Source organism: Ostrea edulis, chromosome 9 (genome assembly GCF_947568905.1).
Source record: "Ostrea edulis chromosome 9, xbOstEdul1.1, whole genome shotgun sequence".
Classification (NCBI taxonomy): domain Eukaryota; kingdom Metazoa; phylum Mollusca; class Bivalvia; order Ostreida; family Ostreidae; genus Ostrea; species Ostrea edulis.
In genome coordinates this window covers 75,399,598-75,426,778 of record NC_079172.1, presented here as the reverse complement: position 1 = coordinate 75,426,778, position 27,181 = coordinate 75,399,598, and the positions used below count along the sequence as shown (strand labels likewise).

The 27,181-nt window shown below is 34.9% G+C and overlaps 1 protein-coding gene across 3 annotated transcripts in view; it reads right to left on the bottom strand.

Moving 5' to 3' along the window:
- Nucleotides 1-20,837: 20,837 nt before the first annotated feature.
- LOC125659261 (transcription factor collier-like) overlaps nucleotides 20,838-27,181 on the bottom strand; it is a 30,083-nt gene continuing 23,739 nt past the window's right edge. For all 3 annotated transcript variants that reach the window (XM_048890868.2, XM_048890869.2, XM_056148169.1), the window contains 4 exons: nucleotides 25,392-25,480; nucleotides 24,505-24,697; nucleotides 23,963-24,103; nucleotides 20,838-23,756 (listed from right to left, as the gene is read on the bottom strand). In XM_048890868.2, coding sequence (XP_048746825.1) covers nucleotides 23,650-23,756; nucleotides 23,963-24,103; nucleotides 24,505-24,697; nucleotides 25,392-25,480 — 530 coding nt within the window. In that variant the 3' untranslated portion in view covers nucleotides 20,838-23,649. The remainder of the gene's footprint in view (nucleotides 23,757-23,962; nucleotides 24,104-24,504; nucleotides 24,698-25,391; nucleotides 25,481-27,181) is intronic.

Here is a 27,181-nt window from a genome sequence, read left to right as displayed (position 1 = left end):
CAGGTGTTATCCTGAATTGTAGTTACAACCTTCATCTCAGTGAAGTACAGATTCAGTTAGCATTTCTGCTTACCTGGTGCACGGTGGCCTACTTTAGAGCTAAAAGTAGGTCAAATAGTTTCCGGGACTTTTTCTCATTGATCCAGATTTGTCATCGCTTCCTATATGATATGCATGTACTGTTTGTGGTACTCTTGTTCACTCATACTGTCGGCCCAAAACAACAATTATGAGAATGGGGACCAAACACGAATATACTCTGAGAAGAAAGGGACAACTTCTGGGCCCCCATGTCCTAATCTAGGTCTGGAGAGACGGCACCAGCTGCAGGTGATTCGACCTATGAATAGCACATGGCCGTATTTAGACAGGGTTGTTTATCGTGCTAACGCCTAACAAGTTTATACACAGCAATCTGTCAATACATGTATAAAGAATAGAAGATTTGTTTTTCATATTAAAACGCATGAATCAAAACCGTATATATCTTATAGTACTTGCACAGGTATCTGAATTTTAATCAGTAAATAGATATAAATAGAAAAAAGAAACACTCTAGAGATAAATAGAACAGGTGTGCAACGACATTTTGCCCCCTCTTCGATTCGAGTCCGATTTTAATATTGAATTCACCGTAACAAATCTATTCTCCGACACAGTTAAGCTCAGAAATGATTTTCCTTCTCATCCGTCGCTTCAGAAGTCTAAACTCCCTCGCAACAATCCAGCAAGGGACACATTTTAATGATATTTTGAACATTCCCACCAAGGCCTGACTAATATGTCGTGACGTCACGAACTAGCATCTCCGAACCATAAGAAGGGAAACCAAAACTGCATAAGAGTTAGTCAATTTAATACATTAATTAATTCATAATCGTAACAAACAGCACAGAAATAGATTTCTTTATTTTTTCTAATCACAACATTTTATCTTACTGATTTTACCTAAATATATTTGTAAATTTGATTAATCTGGTAGAGTTAGTATGTTTAGTGCGGAGATGTGATTTCGTGACGTCATGACATGGTAGTCAGGCCTTGGTGGGAATGTTCAAAATATCATTAAAATGTGTCCCTTGTTGGATTGTTGCGAGGGAGTTTAAACCTCTGAAGCAACGGATGAGAACGAAAATCATTTCTGAGATTAACCGTGTCGGAGAATAGGTTTGTTTCGGCGAATTTAATAGATCATGTAAATTCGGACTCGAGTCAAGGGGGGGGGGGGATGTCGTGGCACACCTGGTGCATTCAGAGAGAGAGGGGGAGAGAGAGGGGGGGGGGAGGGAGAGAGAAAGAGAGAGAGAGAGTTTATTTTTCTATCTATATCTATTTATTGATCAAAATTCAGCTATCTGTGGTACATGTAACTAACTGTTCAAAAGTTGTTAAGTTCAACATTTTCGCTCTATGTTAATCACATGTTTGAAGTTTACAGTATGGTTTACATATGTTTCAAACGTATGTTAGACCTACATGTATCAATGAAATGCATGCTAATCTTGTGTAAGATAAATATTTCGAACACTCAGTTATGTCCCTTATATTTATGTTTAGGGTATGTACCTGAATAACTAGCTGATCTTTTTCGAAAAGCTTTTAATGTGCAGGAACAGTTATCGTCCTTTCACATTTTTAAAACTCTTCTCAAACTATATTCCTCACTTGTAAAACTCTTTATAGATCTTTACATAGATTTTGATATCAATTTATTACTCGATTGCGATCATTTACCCTTTGGGGGAAAATGCAATATTTCATATTGAAAGATGGGTGTGTAAAGAAAAACTTGAAAATTGGCAATTAAGTATAATCTGTGAGGTTTCCCGGTATGTTTCACAGCTCGTATGGTTAAGTTTAAATATTACAAGCGAGTTCATAGTGTTGCTGTTAGAAATAATGTTACAAATGAAATTCTCAAAGCAACTCAACTGAAGAATAAATAACTTTTCATTGCTAGTTGTAAGGATAATTGGCAAAGACAAATGCATATCATTAAAGATAGACAAAAGCTAACGTAATACATTATTTAGTAACTGTTCACTCAATTTTTTGTATTGGAAATGTCAATATGCCACTCCAGAATAAACTGTACTTATTAATGAAATTAGGAGGTATTATGAAGTCAAAGAGTAGCTGAAACTCCGTATCGTGTGGGATAAAACTTAATAAAGCTCAGAATTCCTGCACACCTTGTAGAAATTAAAACTGGTAGATATTAGAAGCTTTGTCAGAATTCCTGCACACCTTGTAGAAATTAAAACTGGTAGATATTAGAAGCTTTGTCAGAATTCCTGCACACCTTGTAGAAATTAAAACTGGTAGATATTAGAAGCTTTGTCAGAATTCCTGCACATCTTGTAGAAATTAAAACTGGTAGATATTAGAAGCTTTGTATTTCGAAAGATTCTCAGTACTGTCGTATTTGTAAAATTGTTGTAGAAGATGAATTACATTATGCTTCTTATTAATGGATTACATTTTATCTAAGATTATGATCTTTATTTTTAGACTTATGCTAATTATAAAGATAAAAGAAAAAGTTTTACACGGACGTTTGTTGTACATTTACAAATTTTGATTTTGTGAAAGAAAATTGTTGTAAAGAATTGTGTAACCCTAATAATGTCCAGGCTATGTAAATATCTGTACATTTATAGACCGTAATAATGTTATATATGGGTACAGGTAACTCAGTCCTTCAGTGGACCAATGGCCTACATTTTTGCAGTTACTTCCCTTACACCGGAAGTTGGGGGCGCACTTACAATTGCGGTCCTAAGCTTCGCATAAATAGTATTAACAAATAGTGTATAGTTAAGCTTAATTGACCAAATTCTTTAGTAAACTAAGTTTTAACAGGCTATAATATATCTATGACAAAAACAAGGTTTGATTTCTTAGATTTTATGGAGAAAACTTTTAAAAGTATGCACTTCGTCGAATTGTAGAGTTGGGTAAGGGGGGAAGGGTATAGGTGTATTTGACATTATTTCTGTCCAAGTTATAATGCAATTAATACCAAGAATTTCAGTAGTAATCTGTTTTAAAAACAAAAGACACCTAGAATTAAAAGCACTATGAAAGCATGTGATACAATCAGGCACGTAACATCGTAAAGGGGGGGGGGGGGGGGGTGACTTCATAATATTGCCTAACATTTCTTGACAAGTAAATTTTAAAAAAAAATATCCAAAGCTGGTGAAGGAAGGCGGCAAGGGTTGATTTTTCAGTTCCATTCATCGGTTAAATTTTACATTTCCACTACCATTCACGACAATGCTTTTTAAGGGGGGCAGCCTATCCGACTATAGATCTATCTCTGCATGTAAAAATGACCAAGTTTGTATGTAATAATAAGAGGAGGCAGACCCATTGTTGCTAGAAGCCTGATGATTGTTTTTGTGCTCATTTGAGTAATTGAAGTGCAAGAAGAGGTGTAAATTGATGTACACAAAATCTAACTTTCAAAACATTGAATCACACGCGAAAAAAGTATTTTAACAAAAATATTACAATAGACATACAAATTCGAGATAATTAACATGCTTTATTTATTGGCACCTGGTGTAAATTTAGCAGCAAGCAGTTTTGTTCAGTACGTGTGAAATGATAAATTGATAATGTACATGTATGCGTTGGTTGCACATGTTTTTTTTAGGCATATCGTATTGCATGGTTTTTTGTGTGTTTTGGTTGTCGAAAATATTGATAAAAATTAATAATGAAGAATTGCTGATATACTAAGGACACCATGATTCTGATCTAAAGAAATCGAGGACTAGGTAATATTTACATATTTTATTACATCATGACCATGCATTGCATGCGAGAAAACCACACAAGGGACATATAAACGTAATTAGTGACTAAAATATTTTGTTCATTTATACTATTTTTAAGACATTACAATTAATTCTTATAAAAATTCTTTAACTGGCAATTGATTGTAATCAAAAATTGTAAAGAGGGTGCTGCACCAAAGCGGGAATTTTCTCTGATCGGAGCTACGTGCCAACACTCGTGACGTAGAACTGACCTTCATTCATATTTATACTCATTGCGTATTTGTCATTTAAATACCTGAAGGATTCCCCAGTACTAGGGACAAGCCTAATACATTCTATGTGTCAATACATTATACATGTAGTCTAAACATAATTTTTGAAATGGTGAAAATTAAATTGTCTTCTTTTTTTCTGAATATCAGATACAATGTATACGATTACATGTTACGTGTATCAACTATTTAATATTCTATACTACCACAGTCCGAAAGCTCTTATACTCTTGTGTATTATTTTCTATAACCAACAATTGGCAACTGTACATGACTCCGGCCACGTAACAAAATATGGGAAGTTTAATACGCATTGATAAAGTTCAACGTTATTCGAAATACATACATCTGTAAAAATTGATTCAACATAGTAATTTGCTACTGGAATACATATAAACTCAAACTGTTCAACGGTTATTTACCTTATTTGGCCTTAAAGTTTTTCTTCCAAAGCTTTGCAAAGTTCGCAACGGTTTTTCGTAAAAGGTACCACTTTCATTCAGAAAAACATACAAGTTGTCGTTAGCAGCCGTGACCATTAAAACACAGGTATTGCATGCTGTATTCGGCGTGTTTGTTGAGAGTCCTATTCACAAACTAAACAGTGTCCAGGTTGGAAACTTATTTCAAACTCGGCACATGGTAATAAACAGAGATTTGACATGAAATATTTATAAAAACTAGAAGCGTGTTTCAATTAAGAAAAAACAATCTAGGTGAAAACGTAATATGAACAAAAAAAGTGTGTTCGTGAGGGAGTCGAACCCGGTCGTTTTAAAAATAGAAAATATCTTTATACATAAGAGTCGACGACTTTATCCACTGAACCACGCAGTAGACCATACTATACTAAGGAAAATTAACGTACAGGTGAAGTTGAAAATAATACCAGTGAATTCGTTTCGATTTTTTTTAAATTTACAAAAAAATGCCCTCGTGAAACAAAATTTCAAAGCGACAGTTTTTAGAGGAAAACTCGAAGAACATGTTCATGCTAAATCTATTTTGTTTCACGGAGGCAGTTTTTCTGAAATTCGGGGATACCCCTCCATTTGGACGCTAAAAATCATATAAATCGCTTATTGCTTGATTTAAACTCGAAATATTTTGGCTAATTTTGTCAATACACTTCTTTTAAACTTATTTTCAAGAATTATTGAATCAAGACATACGTTCCAATTGGTTTTATCATATATTTGAATAACTTAAATTTGTCGATCTTTCATGCAACACCTTTAGGGAAATTAACACGAGACGTGCAACGTCTTCTTTTCTATGTATTCCTTATATGGCACCGTCAACTGAGGACCGCAATTTGCTGCGCGCCCTCTGTAATCAGGGGGAAATAACTCGCATAGCGTTATGAAAAATGTAGGCCATTTAACACTATACTTATAATTGTTATAATTTGTGTGAAAATACTAATTTGTTTAATTATGCATTTCTTCTTTGTGGTATTGTGCTTGAATGTCAACGTGTTTTGTGAAATTAAATACCGGTAAATCAAATTATCACTATGCTTAATCCTGTTCAAATGTAGACCAAGACTTAGTGTGATGTACCTATCTGATTTAGATATTTTAAGATACATTGTAAGTCATTAAACATTCCAATTAAAGGTTACAAGGTATGTCAAAATACGATGTATTACAAAAAAAAAAGAAAAAAGAAAAGAAGCAAAACAAAAAGCATGAACATCTGTCAATGACCGCTTACGTCATACAGCCGAGCTTAGACATCGATTTAAGTATAACCTGTTTAGTTTTATTCGAGTTATCCCTCTTCAGTGGGTGGAATTCATATTTTCACTATCATTCAGTCGCTGGTAGTACGCGGAACAAGCATTATCATCCTTCACCAGACCAACAAATAGTTACTATGAAAACATTAATCATGTGTAAAAAAAAAAAAAAAAAAAAAAAAAGTCATGACCCATGTGGCTTTCTTTATCCATTTATTGATTTTCCTGAATGAAAATTAAACAGGAAAACTTTAAACTTGATAATTTCATTTGAATATAAATTAATGTCGGGGATATTTTTTTCGAGCGTTTTTATTCTTTCAATTCTTCAACTTGGATGCCAGTGCGCATTACTTCTTCACTAAATGATTTAGGTACATTAGCTTACAGATCCTTAAATCGATCAGTTTTATTTAATCAAGGACTGTCAATATTTGAAAGATTGGAATTATATTGCCTGTGACACTGCCGAGGTTGGATAAATCATTTGATTAATTATTGAGAATACCGGGGTCAGATCAGTACCGAGTTTAGTTTCACGGGCACCTCGGGTCAGCTTTCATCACAGTCATCATTCAGAGAATGTCACAGTCATTCCAGGCCGAATGTTTTCGATGACATCTTTTATTTTCAAACATTTAGTTCACTTATTTTCGCCAAAGCTATTAATATTTGAATGATTCTAAAAGTGTGCAAAGTCTTCTCCATTTTGTTGAAAAGGTTAAGATGACGATTAGTGATCAATCTCACAACTCCTACAAAGAATACAAAATGGAGAGCTGGACAACACGGACCCCTGGACACACCAGAGGTGGGACTATGAAAAACCCCATGTACTGAAGGACACCATGACGATAAAATAAAAGGGAGTCAATCGGGAGCTTACATAACTAAAAATAGAACATCATTCATTGATACTTTTCATTATACAGGTATGTGTTTAGACGTTTGCTTACCTTTGTGGTTTCAGAAAGCAGTCTAAGGACAACTGCGTCTTTACACTCACAGTTTTTATGGATCAAGTTTATATTTTTCATGAAGTGCACACTTTTATGAAATATCGACGAATAAACTTGCTCCTGGGCCCTTTTCTGTAGCCCATATTGCTCACCTCAGCTACCGTATTTCCCTTAGCAATACCTCTATTTTGGTTCCAACTAACACAAGAAGGGGGGAGGTCCTGTTCATAAGGGTAACATTTCCAATGTGTTTTTTTCCCTTTGATATCTCTACAAATGCTAATGATAGCCTAATCTTAGTCGAGGCAGGATTGTTGGATTGACGCCTATTCCGAATCTCAGATCAGTGTCACACAAAGTGATTCGGGAAATCTGCTGCCTCTTGTTGCGAATCTCAGACCAGTGTCACACAAAATGATTCGGGAAATCTGCTGCCTCTTGTTGCGAATCTCAGACCCGTGTGACACACACAAAGTGATTCGGGAATCTGCTGCCTCTTGTTGCGATTACATGTAATATGGGTTAGACTGAATTTCTCGCCCGCTTTGACTTTCGCTTAGACATCCTATTAACTCCTCATCACTATGAAACGTGCATTTCTTACCTTTACATAGTGTAAATCTCACAGTAAATCAAGTTGCCCAAATGGTTATTTTTTAAGCTGTTGCAAGTGGCCATCATTTGATTTTATACCTTCTTAAGACTACCGAGTTCCAATAGTCAATATTATGATAGTTTGTGCAATCATTTAGACATAAAACTGTCTGGCGATACAGAACTTTCTAAAGATGCCTTAAAATGACACTTACTTTTCAAAAAGTAGTTTTCTTTTGATTGCTTGTAATCTCCATGCTTGAATGTTTTGTATGAAGGTGTGAACAGAGCTGGAATCTTTACTTTATGAGGATGTTTTTTTTAATTGAATCCTGTTGATTCTTTAGTAGCAGATTTTGAGAAAATTGTCCTAGATATTCCAATGTAAACCATGATTTAAGGAACCCCATTTGTGTCACTACTCGGTCCTCACCGGCCATGACGTGAACAAACCTGTAACTACACCACATACAGACATATGCATATCAATTTGACCAATTGTAACCGCGTCGTTCTTGAAAAGAATATTTTCCAACAACTTCTCCATACATACTTGCAAAGAGAAATGATTTTTTTATGACCCAGCCCTGGACCAAAGGTTCATGCCACGAAACATTTACACGACAAAGAGATATATCCTATAGACCTATCAAGAAACCCGAAAGGCATTTTGACATTGGTTCAAAACAAAATGTGAAATTGTCATAGCCATTAATGCGCAGTAAAACCACACCGGGATTTTTGTTTCCCAGCAAGTGTTACGAAAGAAAAGTTAGAATTGATTTTTATATAGTTATTATTGGTTGTAATCTTTCATTGTTTTATTTCGGTCAAACCAGTAAAAATTAAGTTCCTTCAACCTCCTTCACATTGCATATTGAAATCATAATCTAAATGATCCGTGGGGATCAAAGTAAGAAAAGGTTCTCAGTACCCCCTTGCTTGTCATAAGAGGCGACTAAATGGGGCGATCCTTTGGATGAGACCGCAGAAAACAAGGCCCCGTGTCACAGCAGGTGTGGCACGATAAAGACCCCTCCCTGCTAAAAGGCCATAAGCGCCGAGCATAGGCCTAAATTTTGCATCCTTCACTGGTAATGTTGACGTCTCCATATGAGTGAAAAATTCTCATGAGGAACGTTAAACAATATACAATCTATCATAATCTAAATGCATGGTACTTTGTAATTCCCTTTTTTCAATATTTAGTTAATGAGCAGAAATGCGAAGTTTAGTTAATTTGCTTTTCCTCTGATCGAAATTGTTAACAATGGAGAAACAGTGTTCTCTTCCATAGTTAATTTTGAATGTCCAAGTGTACATGTATCATACGTTCTTAAATCGCTATTTTGCTGTTCACTTTCTTTATGCCACATGTTTCTAAATTATGTCTTATACTTTTGAATGAGTACGAACTCAGATTTGCTAAATCAATAGTTTTGAGTCGAATAATCGAGCTAAAAATGCCTGGGTGGATCTAGCTGCAATACTGTAGCCCTCTCCGATATATTTTGGGGGAGAGGGCTACAAATCCCTAGGATCTCCGTAATGGTGCAGATGCTTAAAAGTCCACCCCCTCCCCACGAAACTTTCCACAACCATATAAAAGAATAGGAGAAATGTAATAGTATAATCAATTAAATGAAGATTTTTTTAATAGTACAAATATTGTATTTTCCAAATTGCATATACGTACAATAATCAGAGACCCCTTGCATAGTCCTTACCAGGGGTGTCAGGGGCCCCTGGATTAGGCACATATATTATCCATAAAACATATATATATTTGATAGCTTATGTAACGCTACATAAATTGTCAAGGAACATTAAGCAAAACAGTCTTACATACATGTGCATCCAACCGGAAGAATATTTTGATGGTAAATAGAGTAATATAATTCTTTATACATATACTCGAAGGAGAAAAAAATTATAAAAGAAAAATAGATCTTGTCTTGAATAGATTTGGACTTCAGATATCCCCTTGCCTAACAACTTGCTGAATTTGAAAAATTCAGTTTTACTATTTTAGACTTTTTGTACAAGAAATAATACTCTAGACCATTTCTTTGATAATGTAAAACATTCGTCCAACCTCTATCTGAAGAAGTAAGGGAAACACGAATCCTTGATAAGTGGGATTAGTTGTCTAGGAGGAGTAATAACCCCTTGTTGACTGGTCACACCCACAGTAAACCCTCTATTCTGAATAGGTAAAAGGAGTAATCCGTAGTCAAAATCAATATGTAAAGTGCGGTCTAGCAATTTGTATGAAACACTTGAGACAGGATTCGACCGAACCACGGGTTGTATATGTGCAAATAAGATCATTATAACGACCATAGAATTTGAGAAATGTTAACTTCAAACTAGAATGTTGAAATCTCAGTAACGTCAACTTATTTGTCATTAGCCTGCCTCGATTTAAAATTTGATCCTACAAATAACATGCTCTTCTGTACAGAATCAGATGAGAGACAAATACCATATGAGATACAACATTCTCGTTTGAAATCAGCATTTTGTAAAGTGTTATGGTCGTTATAATAATCTTATTTACAAACACAACATCTTATGATGTGACTTTGGTCAAATGCTTTCTGACGTATTCCTACCAATTGTTAGACCATTCTTTGCATGCTGATTTTGTCTACGGATTCCTGTTTACATCATCGGAATAGAGTGCTCATGGCGGATGTGATAGGGATTAGGGGATTTTTGCTTCTATTAGGCATCTGACCCTACCTCTGATGTTCCCAGGGGTCCGTGTCTGCCCTACTTGTGCATATTGATCACTGCTTGTTATCTTCACTTTTTCACTATTGACTAAGTGACACCAAGCAGGGGCGGATCCAGGAATTGCAGTTACGGGGGGTGCCACTTTATGAGGCAGGAGGTCTGGGGACAAAGCCCTGGTGGGGGCCCAGGGGGCGAAGCCCCCTGAAGCTCCTGGATTTTACAGATTTTATAGGGCTTGAAATATGTCTCCTATTTAGTCTTTTGTACTATTTTCTATAATTTTTTATGAGGTGAAATTAATAAAATTACGCAAATGTTAAGGGGTTTTGGAAAAAATTAAGTTCTCTCAATAAAGTAATTCAAGAAATCAATAGATTTTGTCATTTATTTCTCCGGAATTGGAAGAAATTATTGCTTATTACATCGTTTAGTACATTTTTCTAAACAAAATACCACGATTTACCTCAAGTTTGAAAATTTTAGGGGGGGGGGGGCGCCGGTTGCGCCCCCCTTAAATCCGCCACTACCAAGGGATTGTGCTCCTGGAATGCAGATAACTTAAGTAACTGTTCCATCATGTGTCAAGTGCAAACGTACTACGCCTAAGTACTGTTGTTGTATACACTTTCAGTTTGCACATAAACACATAGCAAAACAAAACATATCTGCAATACATGCAATACAAAAACGCAGTAACAATTCCAGAAACCTTATATAGAAGATCAGCAGCTTTCTTATTTGCCATTAAGGCTATTCTACGGACTATTGACAAGTAGCACCAGGGGACTGTGCACCTGGAATACGTATAAGTAATTGTTCCACCTCGTGTCAAGTGCAAATAATCCTTGAATAAAGCATGATTAAAGGTATACTTAATTTGTGATAAATGGTCATGTAATAACTGTAAATGACAAACTTAATATATATATGAAAATAAAGAGCTGTGTTTCCTTAAACTGGAACAATTCAAACACGGTCCAGTGTCTGTGCTGTCGATGAAATACACGGCATTGGGAGCGAGATCTTCTAGGTCTCCTTTGACCTTGTGGTGTAGTAATTCCCAGTACGGAATAGATCTTCCGCTTTAGATATTTGGACAGTAAAGATACACTCTTTCGTTATCCTCAATTAGTATACCATGGTTTGAATTTCCATTGGATGAAATATACATACAGTGATCAACATAAAGTATTATTTCTTCCAACCGTTGTTGAATGAGCGCATTAATTACTGGGTCATTTGAATTATTTAGCATCTACTCCTCCTGGTGTAGTGTCATTGACAATTATCTTTGCCTAAGGCTATTTTGGGTTGGATGATATCTCGACACCTTCAGTGGATTACATAAATTTTAAGTCATTTGATAAGGTGTGTAACATAATGACGTCCGTGAAACTCGATGTTCCAAAGTAAATTTCATAGTTTCATCTAATGATGTTTTTACTATTTCTATGCCCCCATAATCGGAGATTCAGAGTCATATATCTTTTGATCTGTATGTCTCTTTTTCCGCAAAAACTTTAACCTTGTCCATAACTTTTGAATGGATGGTGATATGGCTTTCATATTTCATATGTGTATTCCTTGTGTCAAAACAGTTATGTATCAAACGTTTTGACCGTGTGACTTGGAGGTTAACCTACTTTTGAAAAACTCCAACCTAGGCCAAAACTTTTGAATGGTTAGTGATAGGGCTTTAAATTCCAAATGTCGACAGGGGATGCTTACTCCTCATAAGCACCTGATCCCACCTCCGGTGTGTCCAGGGGTCAGTATTTGCCCAACTATCTATTTTGTATTGCTCATAGGAGTTATGAGATTGATCACTATTCGTTATCTTTGCATTTCATGTATATTTCTTTTGACAGGACCTTTCGTTATACGGCAAATTCCTTTACCTCATGACCTTAGAGTTTGACCTACTTTTGAAAACCTTTAATCTAGGCCATAATTTTTAAATGGTTAGTGATAAGGCTTTCATGTTTCATATGTGTGTCCCTTTTGACAAGACCTTTCTTTAACATGTAGTACAAAATATTTACCTGATGACCTTGACCTGGGAGTTTGACCTACTCTTGACAACTTTAACCTGGGCCGTAACTTTTCAATAATAATAATAATGTCCTTTATTTCAACAGGATAGCACAATTAGTTTAAAACTAGTTTACATTGTGGTCCTGAAAACATATACACAGACAGCAGTATTATACAGATACAATATGAAATAGTATATGAAGGTATGTTGTATACATACATGTATGTTATTTACATATTTGAAACTGAAACTGAAACAAAATAAATAAATAAACAAATAAAAATAAAACTGAAAATAATCAAAAACAAATCTCTATGGTTTTAATTTCCCGAATGAAAAAAATTTCTAAGATAAGCGGATTTTAAAGTTTCCAATGTTGGGTAATATTTTAAAAATTCTGGCATATTATTCCATAATTGCGAACCGTAAATTGTAAAAGATCTTCTAAAATAGTGTGTCTTTGCTCTCTAGATATATAATGAATTACTTTGACTTAATCTGGTAGATCTACTGCTAATTTCATGAACATACTGAAAATCATCTAAATAATCGGGGGTTAGACTATGTAAAACTTTGAAGACAAGAATGATAGTTTTATATACAAAATAGTCTGACAGAGGCATCCGTCTAAGTTGCTGCATCATTTCTGTTGTAGTTGTATAAAGATTTCTATTTAAAATCACTCTAGCAGCTCGCTTTTGAAGTTTGCATAATTTGTAAAGACCGTCCTTGTTTTTCATATTGCCCCAAACAGTACAACAATAGTTAAAATGAGGAAAAACAATTGTATTAAAAATTTTCAGTAATAATTCAGTTGACAAGAATGAACGTAATCTAGATAACACATCTATTTTGCTTGCAAGTTTTTTGGTTAAAATGTCAACATGTTCAGACCACGTGAGACATCTGTCAATATAAACACCAAGTAGTTTTGCACATGATACATTTTCGATGGCGATATTGTCCACTTTTATCGAAAGTTTTCTACAATTTCTTAATCTTTTTTCTGTACCAATTATCATGCACTGCGTTTTCTTGAGATTGATTGTAAGTTTGTTTTTATCCATCCATTCCAAAGTATTCTTAAGATCCATTTGTAATTTATTTTCTATAACATCTACTTTTATCTGAGACATCTTGGGTTGTATCGTCCGCATACATATGGGCTGCAGAGTATTGTAAGCAATCTGGATAGTCATTTACATATAAAATAAAAAACAAAAGACCAAGTATTGATCCTTGAGGTACTCCTATTGTAATATCTAGTTTGTCGGACTGAATTCCATTCCATCTAACACATTGTGATCTATTTGTCAAATAAGATTTAAACCAATTGTATGAATTTTCACATATTCCAAAAGACAGTAGTTTGTGAAGTAATACGTCATGATTTACCGTGTCAAAAGCTTTACTTAGATCTACAAATAAGACACCTGTAAGTTTTCCATTGTCAATGATTCGTAACCATTTTTCAATTATTCTATGAAGAGCTGTTTCGCATGAATGCTTGGGTCTAAAACCATACTGTTTTTCATTGATAAGATCGTGATGTATTAGGTATTCGTAAAAATAATTGTGAACATGCCTTTTAATAATTTTGCTGAGAATAGGCAGAACAGACACTGGACGGTAGTTATTGACCAAAAACTTTTCACCAGTTTTATTCAGTGGGGTAACCCGTGCATTTTTCCACTCATCAATAAACACATTCGACTTAACTGAACAATTCATGATATGTGTTAAAATATCTCCTATTACATTATTGCTAATTTTCAGAAGTTTAACAGAGACATCGTCTAAACCAGTAGATTTTGAGTTAGACATAGACAAAACCTCAGAAATAACAAAATGCTCGCTAATGAGAGGTATTGAAAATGAACCTTTCGGCATCTGTTGATTAACACTGGGTAAAATATTGTCAAATTTAGCTCCATATTTGTGTCCGATATTAGTGAAAAAGTCATTAAATTTAATTGCAATTTCGTGAGGTCTCTCCGTCGACTTCTAAGTGTGATGTTGAGGACTGAGTTCGCTTCGAGGGTAGACATTCCTTTATAGGGCCCCACATAGTTTTAGGTTTGGCGTGTGCTTGATCGATAACCTCGTTCACAAAGTCGCGTTTCGCACTGTTGATTTGTACTCCGACCCTGTTACGCGCCGCTTTGTACGCTTTCCAATTTGCGTCTGTTTTGGATTCAAGGGCTTTCCTGTGTAAATAGTCACGTTGTCGCATTTCAGATAAAATTATGCGCCTTTCTCTCATAGGAAAGTGTTTGTCGATGACTTGGAAGTAGTGATAAAGACCACATATCATTAACATTTTCAAGATTTCTAACTGAGTCCCAGTTTATTTCTGCAAGATCAGACAGGAATGAAAATTCATCGGCGTGTTTCATGTCCCTATATTTCATGTATATGTGTTTATTTTTTTCCTTGTTCAGTTTATTTCTTATTGTAATACTAAATTGTGATCACTAATTCCAATAGGAATGACACCAGTAACAAAAGGGGCAATGGAAGCTTTAGAGGGAGTTTCTTACCAATCTGGTGAGTTATCTGCTGTGATGTTTTTATCATGATGATTGAACATATTGAAGTAGTCGCCATTAGTTGGATTATAAATTTTTAAGGTCAAGGTCATAGATCAAGGTCGTATGTCTAGGTCAAATGAATATGATCTTTTATATTTGATTATTAGAAGTATTTTGATAAATGTTGTTAACATACAGTATCATAATCCTTAATAGGGATGATAAAGTGATTTTAGTGCACAATGGACTTTTTTCACTGTGGTTGACAACTGATAATTAAAAAATTTGTGGATGTAATTACAATTTTTTCTTTTATGATAGTCATATATGCATGTATCTTGAAAATAATAATCTTTTTTATGGTTCTGTGCATATAATTTTTTGTTGGGAATAAAACTAGTCAGTATTCTCCATCAAAAATGATTTCTTGGCGACTGAGTATTGACTCATTTGGTGTTATCATTTTCTTACATGATTGAAATGAGGTTGCAGACAATTTTAATTCTCTTTTAGAATATCATATAAGAAAAAAAAAAACTTATTATAAGGTTGATTCCCAACTGGAATATAGAATGCACCTGGTAACTATGTGTTTATTAATGGAAATGAAGCCATACTGGGTAGAGGTATATAAAGAGTTATAAAAAAAAAAATTCTGTGGTTAAATTTTCATGAAACTTGCAGAAATGATAAACTAAATATACTTCATCCCAATTCTGATGAATTTGGCAATATCTGAATTATTGTTCATTACACCCCTAATACCACACAACGCATGTTTCTAAACTTTTTCATTTTTTCAGCAAAATTAACTCTTTTTATGCCTAAAACTACTTTAAATGTGTTTTAAATGAAATATTTTGCGTAGTTTTCGAGTTTAAAAGCGATGAAATTCAAATCTTGCGATATGCATATTTTCTTTCGCTAGTTTACGCGCCTTTTGTGTGACGTCATATGCGCCCTCGGGTTTGAAAACATCTCTTAGCCATTTCATAAACAGATTAGATTTAATCGACAAAAAACCAATTGTCACGTTAACGGCTTGTAAATAATAACGCATTAAGATGTTTTGTGCCGTGCTCGGGTGTACTAGTTGTCGGTAGAAAGGATTTAGACTGAGTATTTTTCAATTTTTCGAAGGAAGGTACGAGAAAAAAGACGTGGATAATTTTTTTGTTGGAGCAAGAACTTTACCTTAAAAAACACACCCAGTCACCTTTTCAAACATCGCTTGGACAGAGACCCTGATAAACTGCGAGAAAATGGATATATCGAAGCTATAAGCACTGGTAGGCCTATAGCATACATTCTGTTTTGCTCTTCAAATTCAATACACACTCGGGTCAACTGACCTTCACCTTGTAACAACATATATCGACGATACAATGTAACTTCTACCAACTGGTAGATTTACAACAACAACAAAATAAAGATACAAAATAATTGAACTTTTAATTATACAAATAATAGAATATTGTATTTCCTAACTTTAAATTGAATTATAAAATTGTTTCTTTATTGAACTCGTAGCATCTTGAGTGCGTCAGTAGGCTACAACGCCGTGCTCCCACTTCGTACTTCCTAAAGACGTGCAGATCACAATTCAAAAATAGTAATAAGATTGCTTTATCAAAATAAAATAATGTGATTACCACTTTAAATTTGAATATTTTTATTGATTTGTGTATGTGTTGTCTTTTTCTTTCTTTCCGAAATGCACGCGTGACAATAGCTTGGCATAGGGCCTAGTTGTCAACAATTTAACGTATCATAATTTGTCTAATCCAAAAATAAATAATGATTGCACTGTTTATTTTAGAAAACATCGCCAATTACAGATGTATAAAGGAATAACATCCCCAAACAGTTTGTAGACAGCGACCCATATAAACATTATTTACTCACAATTTTGCCGATTTCATACACGCTTTACTCGCTATATTTGGGTATTTACATCGTTATATGTGTGCACTGGTGGCGAACACATATAAAACTCGGACAATTTATCAACATCGATTTAAATGTTGCCCATGGTAAATTAATTAGGCCCCTAAAAGTTGAGTTTTTAACAATATCTCGCAGTACTTTCACAATCCGAAGGGCGCATGTGACGTCACTGTACCACGTGACTGCCTACCTAATTAACTTGACTTTTTGAAATCGGGGCTAAGATTTAAGTCTGTATTGTGGTTAATTATCGCAAAATTTCGGCGAACGAACTATTAGAATTAATTACTATAAGCATAAAGAAGACAAAATGCATGTAATATTGTATACTTTGAAAACATGAGATATGTCCTTTAAGTGTTTCTTTCTCATGTTGAATCATCTTTTCACAGTTTACTTCCCTTACAGACTGTTTCCTTCTACATGTGTAACTGGTAGATTGTTTACTTTTACATGTGTAACTGGTAGACTGTTTACTTTTACATGTGTAACTGGTAGACTGTTTACTTTTACATGTGTAACTGGTAGACTGTTTACTTTTACATGTGTAACTGGCAGAATATTTACTTTTACATGTGTGACTGGCAGACTGTTTACTTTTACATGTGTAACTGGTAGACTGTTTACTTTTACATGTGTAACTGGCAGAATATTTACTTTTACATGTGTAACTGGTAGACTGTTTACTTTTACATGTGTAACTGGTAGACTGTTTACTTTTACATGTGTAACTGGTAGACTGTTTACTTTTACATGTGTAACTGGTAGACTGTTTACTTTTACATGTGTAACTGGTAGACTGTTTACTTTTACATGTGTAACTGGTAGACTGTTTACTTTTACATGTGTAACTGGTAGACTGTTTACTTTTACATGTGTAACTGGTAGACTGTTTACTTTTACATGTGTAACTGGTAGATTGTTTACTTCTACATGTGTAAGTGGTAGTCTATTTCCTTCTACATGTGTAACTGGCAGACTATTTCCTTCTACATGTGTAACTGGTAGACTGTTTACTTTTATATGTGTAACTGGTAGACTGTTTACTTCTACATGTGTAACTGGCAGAATATTTACTTTTACATGTGTAACTGGCAGACTGTTTACTTTAACATGTGTAACTGGTAGACTGTTTACTTTTACATGTGTAACTGGTAGACTATTTCCTTCTACATGTGTAACTGGTATTTTCAAGCATGTTGTTTCTTCTTTCAATTTTCGCATTGTCTCTGTTACAATATTTGTCGGAGCTAAAGACTCAGTGATATTATCAGTATTTGATTGGTAACCCATATCAATCTTTTTAATCTTTTGAACACTTTTAGCAATTTCCTTCTCCAGTCTTTCATTTGAGGATAGTAACTAACCTTTAACTTTTTACAACATCAAAATCGTTGCACCCTCTAAATCCTTAACTTCTTGCTAAACTGCGGCATTTAGGTTAAAAAGTTTCAATTGTCCCCTAAAGAATAACTTGTTTGGGGTTGTTTCTTCAAGACGAGATTCAGTGTGTTGTTCGCGGGGGTGGGGGGGGGGCTAATAGCAAGTTCAGAATTGGAATAAGAATATTGAAATGGTCAATGAAAAGTCTGTATTAACTTCCTTTCTCTCTGATTGTTCTCGTGGTGATGAAGACTGCGACCTTATAAAACAAAAACACCTTTACTGTCTTTAGCTTAATCTTAATACACTTTTCTGAGTTAGTTGGATGTGACCAATTTTCAGAGGAGTACGTCCAGCTGACATTTACATCTTCTAATCTCCCAAGGCTTTCGTTATAAAACACATGGAGTGCTTTGCTCCATAAAACCAACCTTTCCTCAGATGTGTGAAATGTTACAATTCGTGCAGATTCTTCATAAATACCCGTGTCCAGTTTTTTTCATACAGATTGTTCCTTCTTTTGCCTACACGACAATTAAACCGTTTGGGCAAATATCCTCAATGAAATAGTCTGTTGGATTAAATTCTAATTCGCTGAGACATACATTTCTCAATGTAAATGACCCGTTGATGCTTGGCGGGAACACAAGGAAATTCTAATGTCATCACAATGTCTGTTCTAGTTAATATTCATTAACTAATTCCAGTTTCAAAGAGAGATTATAGATTAATCAACTTTCAACACATAAACACTTCATCTGGTTTACAATGAGGATTGATTTAAGAAAATGTATCCATGTGTCTCCTGAGAATATATTTTAATCCCAGATAATCCTAGCAAATAAAACATTAAACCCTTTTTGCACCCACCCCCCTGTCCCTAGGGTTCAGGGTATCAGCAAACTTGAACCTACGGGCCCGGGGTTCGAATCCCGGCCGCGACACACCTAAGTCGTTAAAACAGGTGGTGACAGTTCCATCGCCAAACGCTCGGCATCAGGAGTGAATGTCACAGGTCCTCGGAGATGACATTATAAACGGATGACTCGTGTCACAGTAGGTGTGCCACGCTAAAGAACCCTCACTGCGCAATGGCCGTAAGCACCGAACATACGCCTAAATCTGAAGCCCTTCACCGGTCTTGGTGACGTCTCCATATGAGTGAAAAATTCTCGACTGAGACGTTAAGCAAGATACAATCAATCAATCAATGAACCTACGGATATGTGTATATTCATTTGACAAATTGTACCCTTCTGTTTCTTGGAAAGTAAAATTTTCCTGTATAATCCTTTGAATCCCTCTAGGGCCTCACCTCAGCCCCCGGACCGGTCCTCAAACGGTAAAATCCTCCTTCTGTCCCGGAAGTCATGGTTTAAACAAACTTGAATCTTCAACATGAAGGGAATTTTTAATACCCAGCGAAACTCGGACGGGCCGAAGCAAGGCGGTAAAGGTAACGCGTATGTAAAAGAAAAATAGAAAATCAGCTCAGGAATAGAGATAATCTCTACATACGTTCATTGAAAAGTTTGCGATCCATATGGGCGCCGCCATTTTGTTTTGTTCACTAGTTGCTTCTACAGTTATTCGTGTTTTAATTTTGAATGCCAAGATGCAAGACTGGCGTGTAATTTGTAATCAAACACTTAGTTTGTTAAAAATTGAATGGGGTAATTATTATTGTTAGAGTTTTTAGTCACTCATCAAATAGAAAAACAGTCATACGACTAAATAGATAAACGAGTTCATGAGTTTCTTTAAATAAAAATATACGATATATTTACACTTACGTTTTCACCACTTTGAATGTGTAGGTTAGTTTTGTTTGATTTTTCAACTCTCTTTTAAATTGCAAACGGGATGAATTGTTGTTTATATATTGTTTGATTTGAAAGAGAGAGAAAAGGTCGAGGCTAAATGTAAAACTTATACGGTACCAATTTTGATGCACCAGATGCGCATAAAAATATCTCAAATTAATTATAATTTATCGTACTTAATGATATTATGATTATCACTTGGGACACGCCAATGATCATTTCATGTTTCGCTCGGTCCAAAGATCACACCTAATATATATTACAATCGTTTGCGTTTTAGGTTCCGATTTTTTAAGCACAATACCCTACTTCAACTTTTTGACTGTTGTTAATTATCTCCCATTGGAGGGGGAGGGCTTCGTTTAAAAAAAAAATTGAACCCCTTTTACGCAAGAATACTATGTGGTACATGTAAGTTTGGTTGAAATTGGCACTGTGATTATAGAAAAGTACCAAATGTTAGAAAGTTTTCAGCTCAGGTGAGCTAAAACACACACGCAAAATAGTTCACTTAACTCCTAGAAAATCTGACTGCTAATCTACATTCCATCTATAGTTTGGTTTTTTCCCCGTCAAATCAAATAATTATCGGGGAAAATTAATGAAACTCTATAAAGCTATATTTGTATCCATATAACGAAATGATGTAGGAATGTTATAGATATAACGTCCATTATACTCAAGATACCGTTATATTAATTGATATGGAGTCCCTTTATTCAATATTCGAACAGAAAATGTTTGTACCGTGGTACATGTACCAAGCCATTTGGAAAATAGAATGTGAATAGAAGCGGTGCATCACCATGATCTGTCGTGGTAATATCCATGTTACACTGCATATAATTATGTTTAATGTTAGCTCCGGATATGAAAATTTCTCCCCCAAAACTATCGTTAGCGAAAAAGCACTTGTGCTGGAATGTGGGGGGGGGGGGGACAATTTTACAGACTCGACAGATATCGTTTTTTCTAAATAAAATATTTTAAAAAATTGTTTTGAAATCAAAGAGCACGACATGTGATATATAAAAGAAATTTTATTGGTTCTTTTATGTGATGTTATTCACATGTTATAAAAAGTTGATGTATAATGACAACAGACAGAGAGAGGTACAAAAATAACAAAACCTCGAACACGTAAGTAGCAAGTAATACAAAGATGATTGTGTATAAAAGCAGCAGTCCACCCGAACATCAGGCAATTCCGGAAATAATTGGTTTACCCTAAAAATCCTTTCCTACTACAGGTCACATTATGTAAATCAGGATATTTCTTTGCTTAAAAGATACAGTCTGCTCTGTATTAAAGTTCATGGGACTGACCTGTAATACAGTCTACTCCGGATATAATGAAATTCATGGGACTGACCTGAATTATTCATTGTATCCAAAGTTCAAAAAAGCCGATGTTGAACTATATAAATATTGTTACTGGGGGATTTATTCTATTTCATTATGACAGATAGTTTAATATAAGTGACTTCAATATAAATGGGGTAAATTGTAACTGAGAGAGGCTTACTAGTGCTTTATAGGGGTGAAACACAGTTATCTGGGGCCCGTTTTACAAAACAACTTACGACAAAGTCGCAAGTCTTAAGTTGTATTATACAGTTATTACTTTAAATGAATGAATTAAAACTTTTCTGAGGCTAAATTTTCAATCTTTTCTTTAAAAAATATTTTGTATTCGGAGTGAATGATTTACAATAAAGTTGAAAATTACAGTATGTAAAGTTTGTCGTAAGTCGTAAGTTCTTTTGTAAAAGGCGCCCCTGCTCCTTAAGAAATGTTGTGTTTGTCTGGCATGCATACAGGCCAAGTAACAAACCACAACCATTTGTCAAATGTGTGACGTTTGAGCCTTTGGATACAAAATATAAAACAAAGTTATCTGTAGCTTTTTCATAAATAAACCATCTCCGCGGGACGTGGACATCTCCGCGGGACGTGGACATCTCCGCGGGACGTGGACTGCCACTTCAATGTTTGTTGCGAACTAATGCCTTACGACAACCCATTTTGGGCATTTTAAACAAATCATTCGCCGATCGCACTGGCAAGAAAGTCTTTCATAAAGCTTGAGAAACAGTAAAGTTATTTTTCCCCATTTTCGTGAACTTCATTATAACATTTAAAAATAAAATATAAAATTGACCTGACTTTTATAACAAAACAAAAAAAAAACTACAATTACAAATTGGCACAAAAGTAAAAATGGACTAGATATATGCATCAGTATAATTGATGGACTAAAGATTCACTAGACTCTGAACATGTATATGGACTAGAAAAAACACATCAATATCCATCGGAGTAGATATCTGAGTAATTGATTAAATTAGAAAACTTTCAAATAAGTCACTGGACTTGATATTCCGATAATTAATGGATTAGAATATGTTCAAATCGGTATTCACTGGACTAAATTAAAACGTAAACTCGCTACTTCGGGAATAAGTAGACAATGATAATTTACAATAAATACTATCAAAAGTAAATTATAAAAAATACTTCAAACAGAAAAACAATGTCGATCACAAAACTATCATAAATACCTATTTCAATATAGGACATGTTAAAGTTACTGATAACTAAAGCTAGTGAGTCAAAAATAGCTGGGACACTGGAAAGAGAAGAACACGCTATCTATATACCGAATCACATCTGAAACAAATCATTAATTCAGCATCTACAATACATAGCGAACATTGGTCTATTGGATTTCATTCATGTAAGGTTACAGTAAACGTAAACCCCATCTTAAGAAGTTCATGTAAGGTTACAGTAAACGTAAACCCCATTTTAAGAAGTTCATGTAAGGTTACAATAAACGTAAACCCCATTTTAAGAAGTTCATGTAAGGTTACAATAAACGTAAACCCCATCTTAAGAAGTTCATGTAAGGTTACAGTAAACGTAAACCCCATTTTAAGAAGTTCATGTAAGGTTATAGTAAACGTAAACCCCATCTTAAGAAGTTCATGTAAGGTTACAGTAAACGTAAAACCCATTTTAAGAAGTTCATGTAAGGTTACAATAAAAGTAAACCCCATTTTAAGAACTTCATGTAAGGTTACAGTAAACGTAAACCTCATCTTAAGAAGTTCATGTAAGGTTACAGTAAACGTAAACCCCATCTTAAGAAGTTCACTCAGAGTACACAAATCTACTCTACTATTAAAATCTTTAAACATACTTCGGTTTGGAATTATTAGCCAATTAAAGGCTTAAGATTTAACATTAAATATATGTGTGTAAATATATATAATATAGAAATGAGTAAAGAATACCGAATTATCAACACAACCTCTTGTAAACAAACAATTAAACAAAACCATAACATCGGAAGTAAAACATATTTAAAGCATAAAGATTGGTTACCACAATATTGAGCCATAGACCCTTAATGTCTGAGTATTTGTATTTTGAATTTGTCAAAGCTGTTTACACCTAGATGGTTGTGGTATTACTTGCCTTGAATTATCATACTATGCTGAATGGTTTAAATTGAAAAAGACATGAACAATTAAACCTCGCACGTGATGATTACATTAAAAATCTAAATGAAATTAACCATCTGAGTCAACTGACAACAGCCGTCTTTCGTACTTAAAAGTCTGCTCCCAGTAAGTACCGAAAACCAGGATGGATGTCGTTAAATTTAAGGTCACGTGAGCAAGTGAACATTAAGGCGCAGTGGCAAGAACAAGATGTCACTGTCACTCTCAGTCCCTCCTTCTGTCCAGCCCACCACAGTACAGCACTCTACCGCCATTCTCGTGTACATATTACAGCCGGAACTTTGTCCCGATGAGACTAGTTTTTTGATTTTCATTTTGCTGGCGATATGATGGAGCTACCATATGTTTGCCCATTACACGTTGGAAGCGCAAAAGGATTTACACTGGAGAATGGTGACGTCACAAGACTGCTCATACCTGATAGAAACAGAAATGTGAAGTTTAATTGTAAAATGTATCATTTATCTATCTTAATAATTCAGAATGTTCTATTTTGTCTCTTTGTAAGTTAATGCTTTTATACACTACTGTTGTTAGAAATATTTTTTAAACATGATGAATATTCATAGGTCTACCTAGTATCATGCATTCAAATAATACTGATTGAAATTAATTTTCATTACCCATGTTCCCCAGACCACCAGTGGGGGCGTGGTACCCGTTCATGGCTGCCGAGCTATATCCGCTTCCGTTACTGTGAGGCGTAGACCCATTAGAACCGTAACCCCTGGGGGACAAACTAGAACCCTGGCCCCTTGTGTAACCTTCAAATAAAAAACAAAGAATATCGTTCTAAATGGCCGTTGCTATTAATTATAGATGAATAAACTCCATTCACATCAGATTTGCAGTGTAGACCTGCCTAAACCAACATTTGAAACGAATTTTCGCAAAATGAATATCTAAACATTTTCAAAAATTAAGCAATGATATCATCTATACAATAAGTTCGTTTTGAAATGTTCACATCGAATTTCTTTGCAAATTATCACATAAAAAACTTTAGTTGTACGTGTTTTGCCTTCTCAATTCTAAATGTATATGTATATATATATATATATATATATTCACATTCTTTGGATTCGAGATCTCTTCCTTCATGCGGACCTACTTAGTTCACCTGGTTTTCACTTCCTCTTTATACAACAGGACAATACGTGCTTACCTTCCTCCCACTGACCGTTGGTGTCTTGGATACTGACAGCAAGTTGTCCGGAATAAGGAGGGTTAAAACTGGACATGGGGGAGCCGTTGGTCATCGCTGGAGACCGCGGCGGGGGGAGGGAAAGTTGATTGGGGTTGCGGGGCATACTGTACAAAGCCTCGGCGAGATCCGCAGCTCGCTTCAGAACAATTTCCTACAAAGAAAATAATCAAGTCATATATTTACATCCATTCTGATTTTGTCGGTTTGGTCTGATATAAATTTATTATGAAAACCTTCAATAATGAGCATTAGTCATCGGCACGCTAAATACCTTAACAGACGGGTACACCGTGCATGAAACGGCAGCGTCAAAATTCGGAGAAGCCGAATAATTCGGCCTTATCTACAGTGTATATGTGATAGGATTCTACATTTTCCTAAATTCACGAAGGTTTGCTATCTCTCCAAACATGAGCTAAATTGCTTATCTCGTGCGGCACGTCTGTTTAAGCAATATTATATCACTGTAGGGTGCGTGTACGAGATTGCGTTACAGGTGTTTGTAGCAGGTTATCGCCGGTTTATCGCTACAGAAACGTACCCCATACTGCTAACAAATTCCACGGCCGATGCTGTACAATTAACACGAACAAACTGTTCAGCAGAAGAATTATTGCAAAGTGTCTTTATTCTTTAAATCATTTTATGATCTTAAAAAATGTTGTTGTTGTTGTTTTTTTATATTTAATCATTAAATGTATCATTATCAAATTTTAGATGTTATTCATTTATTTTTCTGTTGAATAGTCTAATACCAGCACTTCAACTACCATGCTTTACATGTAAACTATTGGAAACTAATGAGGAGATACTCGCATCACAGAATGAAAATTGTACTAGCATACCTTCGGAAGTCTCTCTGGGTCTCCGGGATGCCTCGGGACGAGCTTCATCAGGCGCTGAAACCCATAATCAATGGTTGGCTCCGCCAAAGCTGGAAAAAGAAACAAAAAAATATGAACAATTAAAAAATATTACAATACTTTGAAGAGAAAAAAAAAGTTCCTTACCCGGCATGCAATACTGGTGATTCTTCATTGAATATTGCAATAATATTGGGCGGGTAAAATTGTCGTACACGCCCCCTTTTCATCAATACGGTTTTAAAGTTACATACATTTAAAAAGGAATATCTTTTATCCTATCAAATGTATTTATTCCCAATCTGGTGTTATTTTAAGATGATACGCTTGATACCAATCTCCAGAAGAAGAAAAAAACAATGAAGTCAGATTATAAATATTTTACCGTCACAGTTGATTCGACGCCACACTTAAAATTTTTATTATCATTAAGAAAATTATAGCCGCTAACATTTTTTTCCCTTGCATTAGAAAATTTTATTATAACGTGGAGAAATATTCATTACGATTCCACAGCGATATGAGACTTTCAGTCGGTTCAGTGGTGCATGTGTAATGAATATTGATCTTTCTCGTCTCTTCTTGTACACGCATTTTAAAGTCAAAAGAAAATACTTTTAAGTTTTGGTTTCCATTAATGAATAAAAAGATAAAAACAAATGCAGATAACAGAAGAATTACCATCGATAAAATCTAAACAATGGCTTTAATCTGCTGACAACTTTGCGATATCGACGCTACTTTGTATTACAGAATTTTTAAAATGCGAAATCAATCAACGACAGTCCATAAACGAATACTGTAATAAGCACACATTTCAAAATATCAAATTGAATGATTAGATTACTTACATGTATCAAAACTTTAGGAATAGCATCTTTTTCATTAAAATACTCATGGGTCATAACGCTCACCTGAGTCACCTTCACTCTGCTGTTTGAAGAACAGATTAAAAAAATAATTAACCGTCGCAAATTTTGACCCCAAATGACTTAACCGAACTGTAATTCACACAACATGGGGATACTTCAATATCTGTATATGACTGACATGACTTTGCTGGTCTCGAGAGGATTTTGTAATAGCTTTAGAATATTTTTTTCCCAAAACGTAAACTTTGATCCCCGATTTTAACCCAACCCTAATCCCAAGTCTATATAAACAAAAACTTGAATCCACACACCTTGGGATCATATGCAAGGTGAAGATAACGAACAGTGATCAATGTCATAACTCCTATAAAGGTGAAGATAACGAACAGTGATCAATCTCATAACTCCTATAAAGGTGAAGATAACGAACAGTGATCAATCTCTGCATATTGATATGATTTAGTTTGGTCTTGCTACTCTTGATAAGATTTTTTTCAAATTTCCTCTTTTTTCATGTAAAAACTTTGCATCCCTACTTTAGCCAACCCTGGTCAAATATGAATCTGCACTGAATCACTGTCTAATCAGGACCAGTAAATTGCAATGTAAAAATTTGATACGCTATTGTGGCCCCATCCTACACTCCAGGGCCATGAATTGAACAAACTAAAATCTACATTAGTTGAGGATGCTTGTACATGGATACAACTAATCACAGCCCTGGTGGTCTTGCAAAGAAACTTTTTAAAAAAAATCTTGTATATCTCATGTAAAACTTTGATCCCCTATTCTGGCCTCATCCTACCCCCGGGAATCACAAATTTAACATATTTGAATCTGCACTACCTGGGAATGTTTGCATGTTAAATGAACATATTTAAATCTGCACGACCTGGGAAT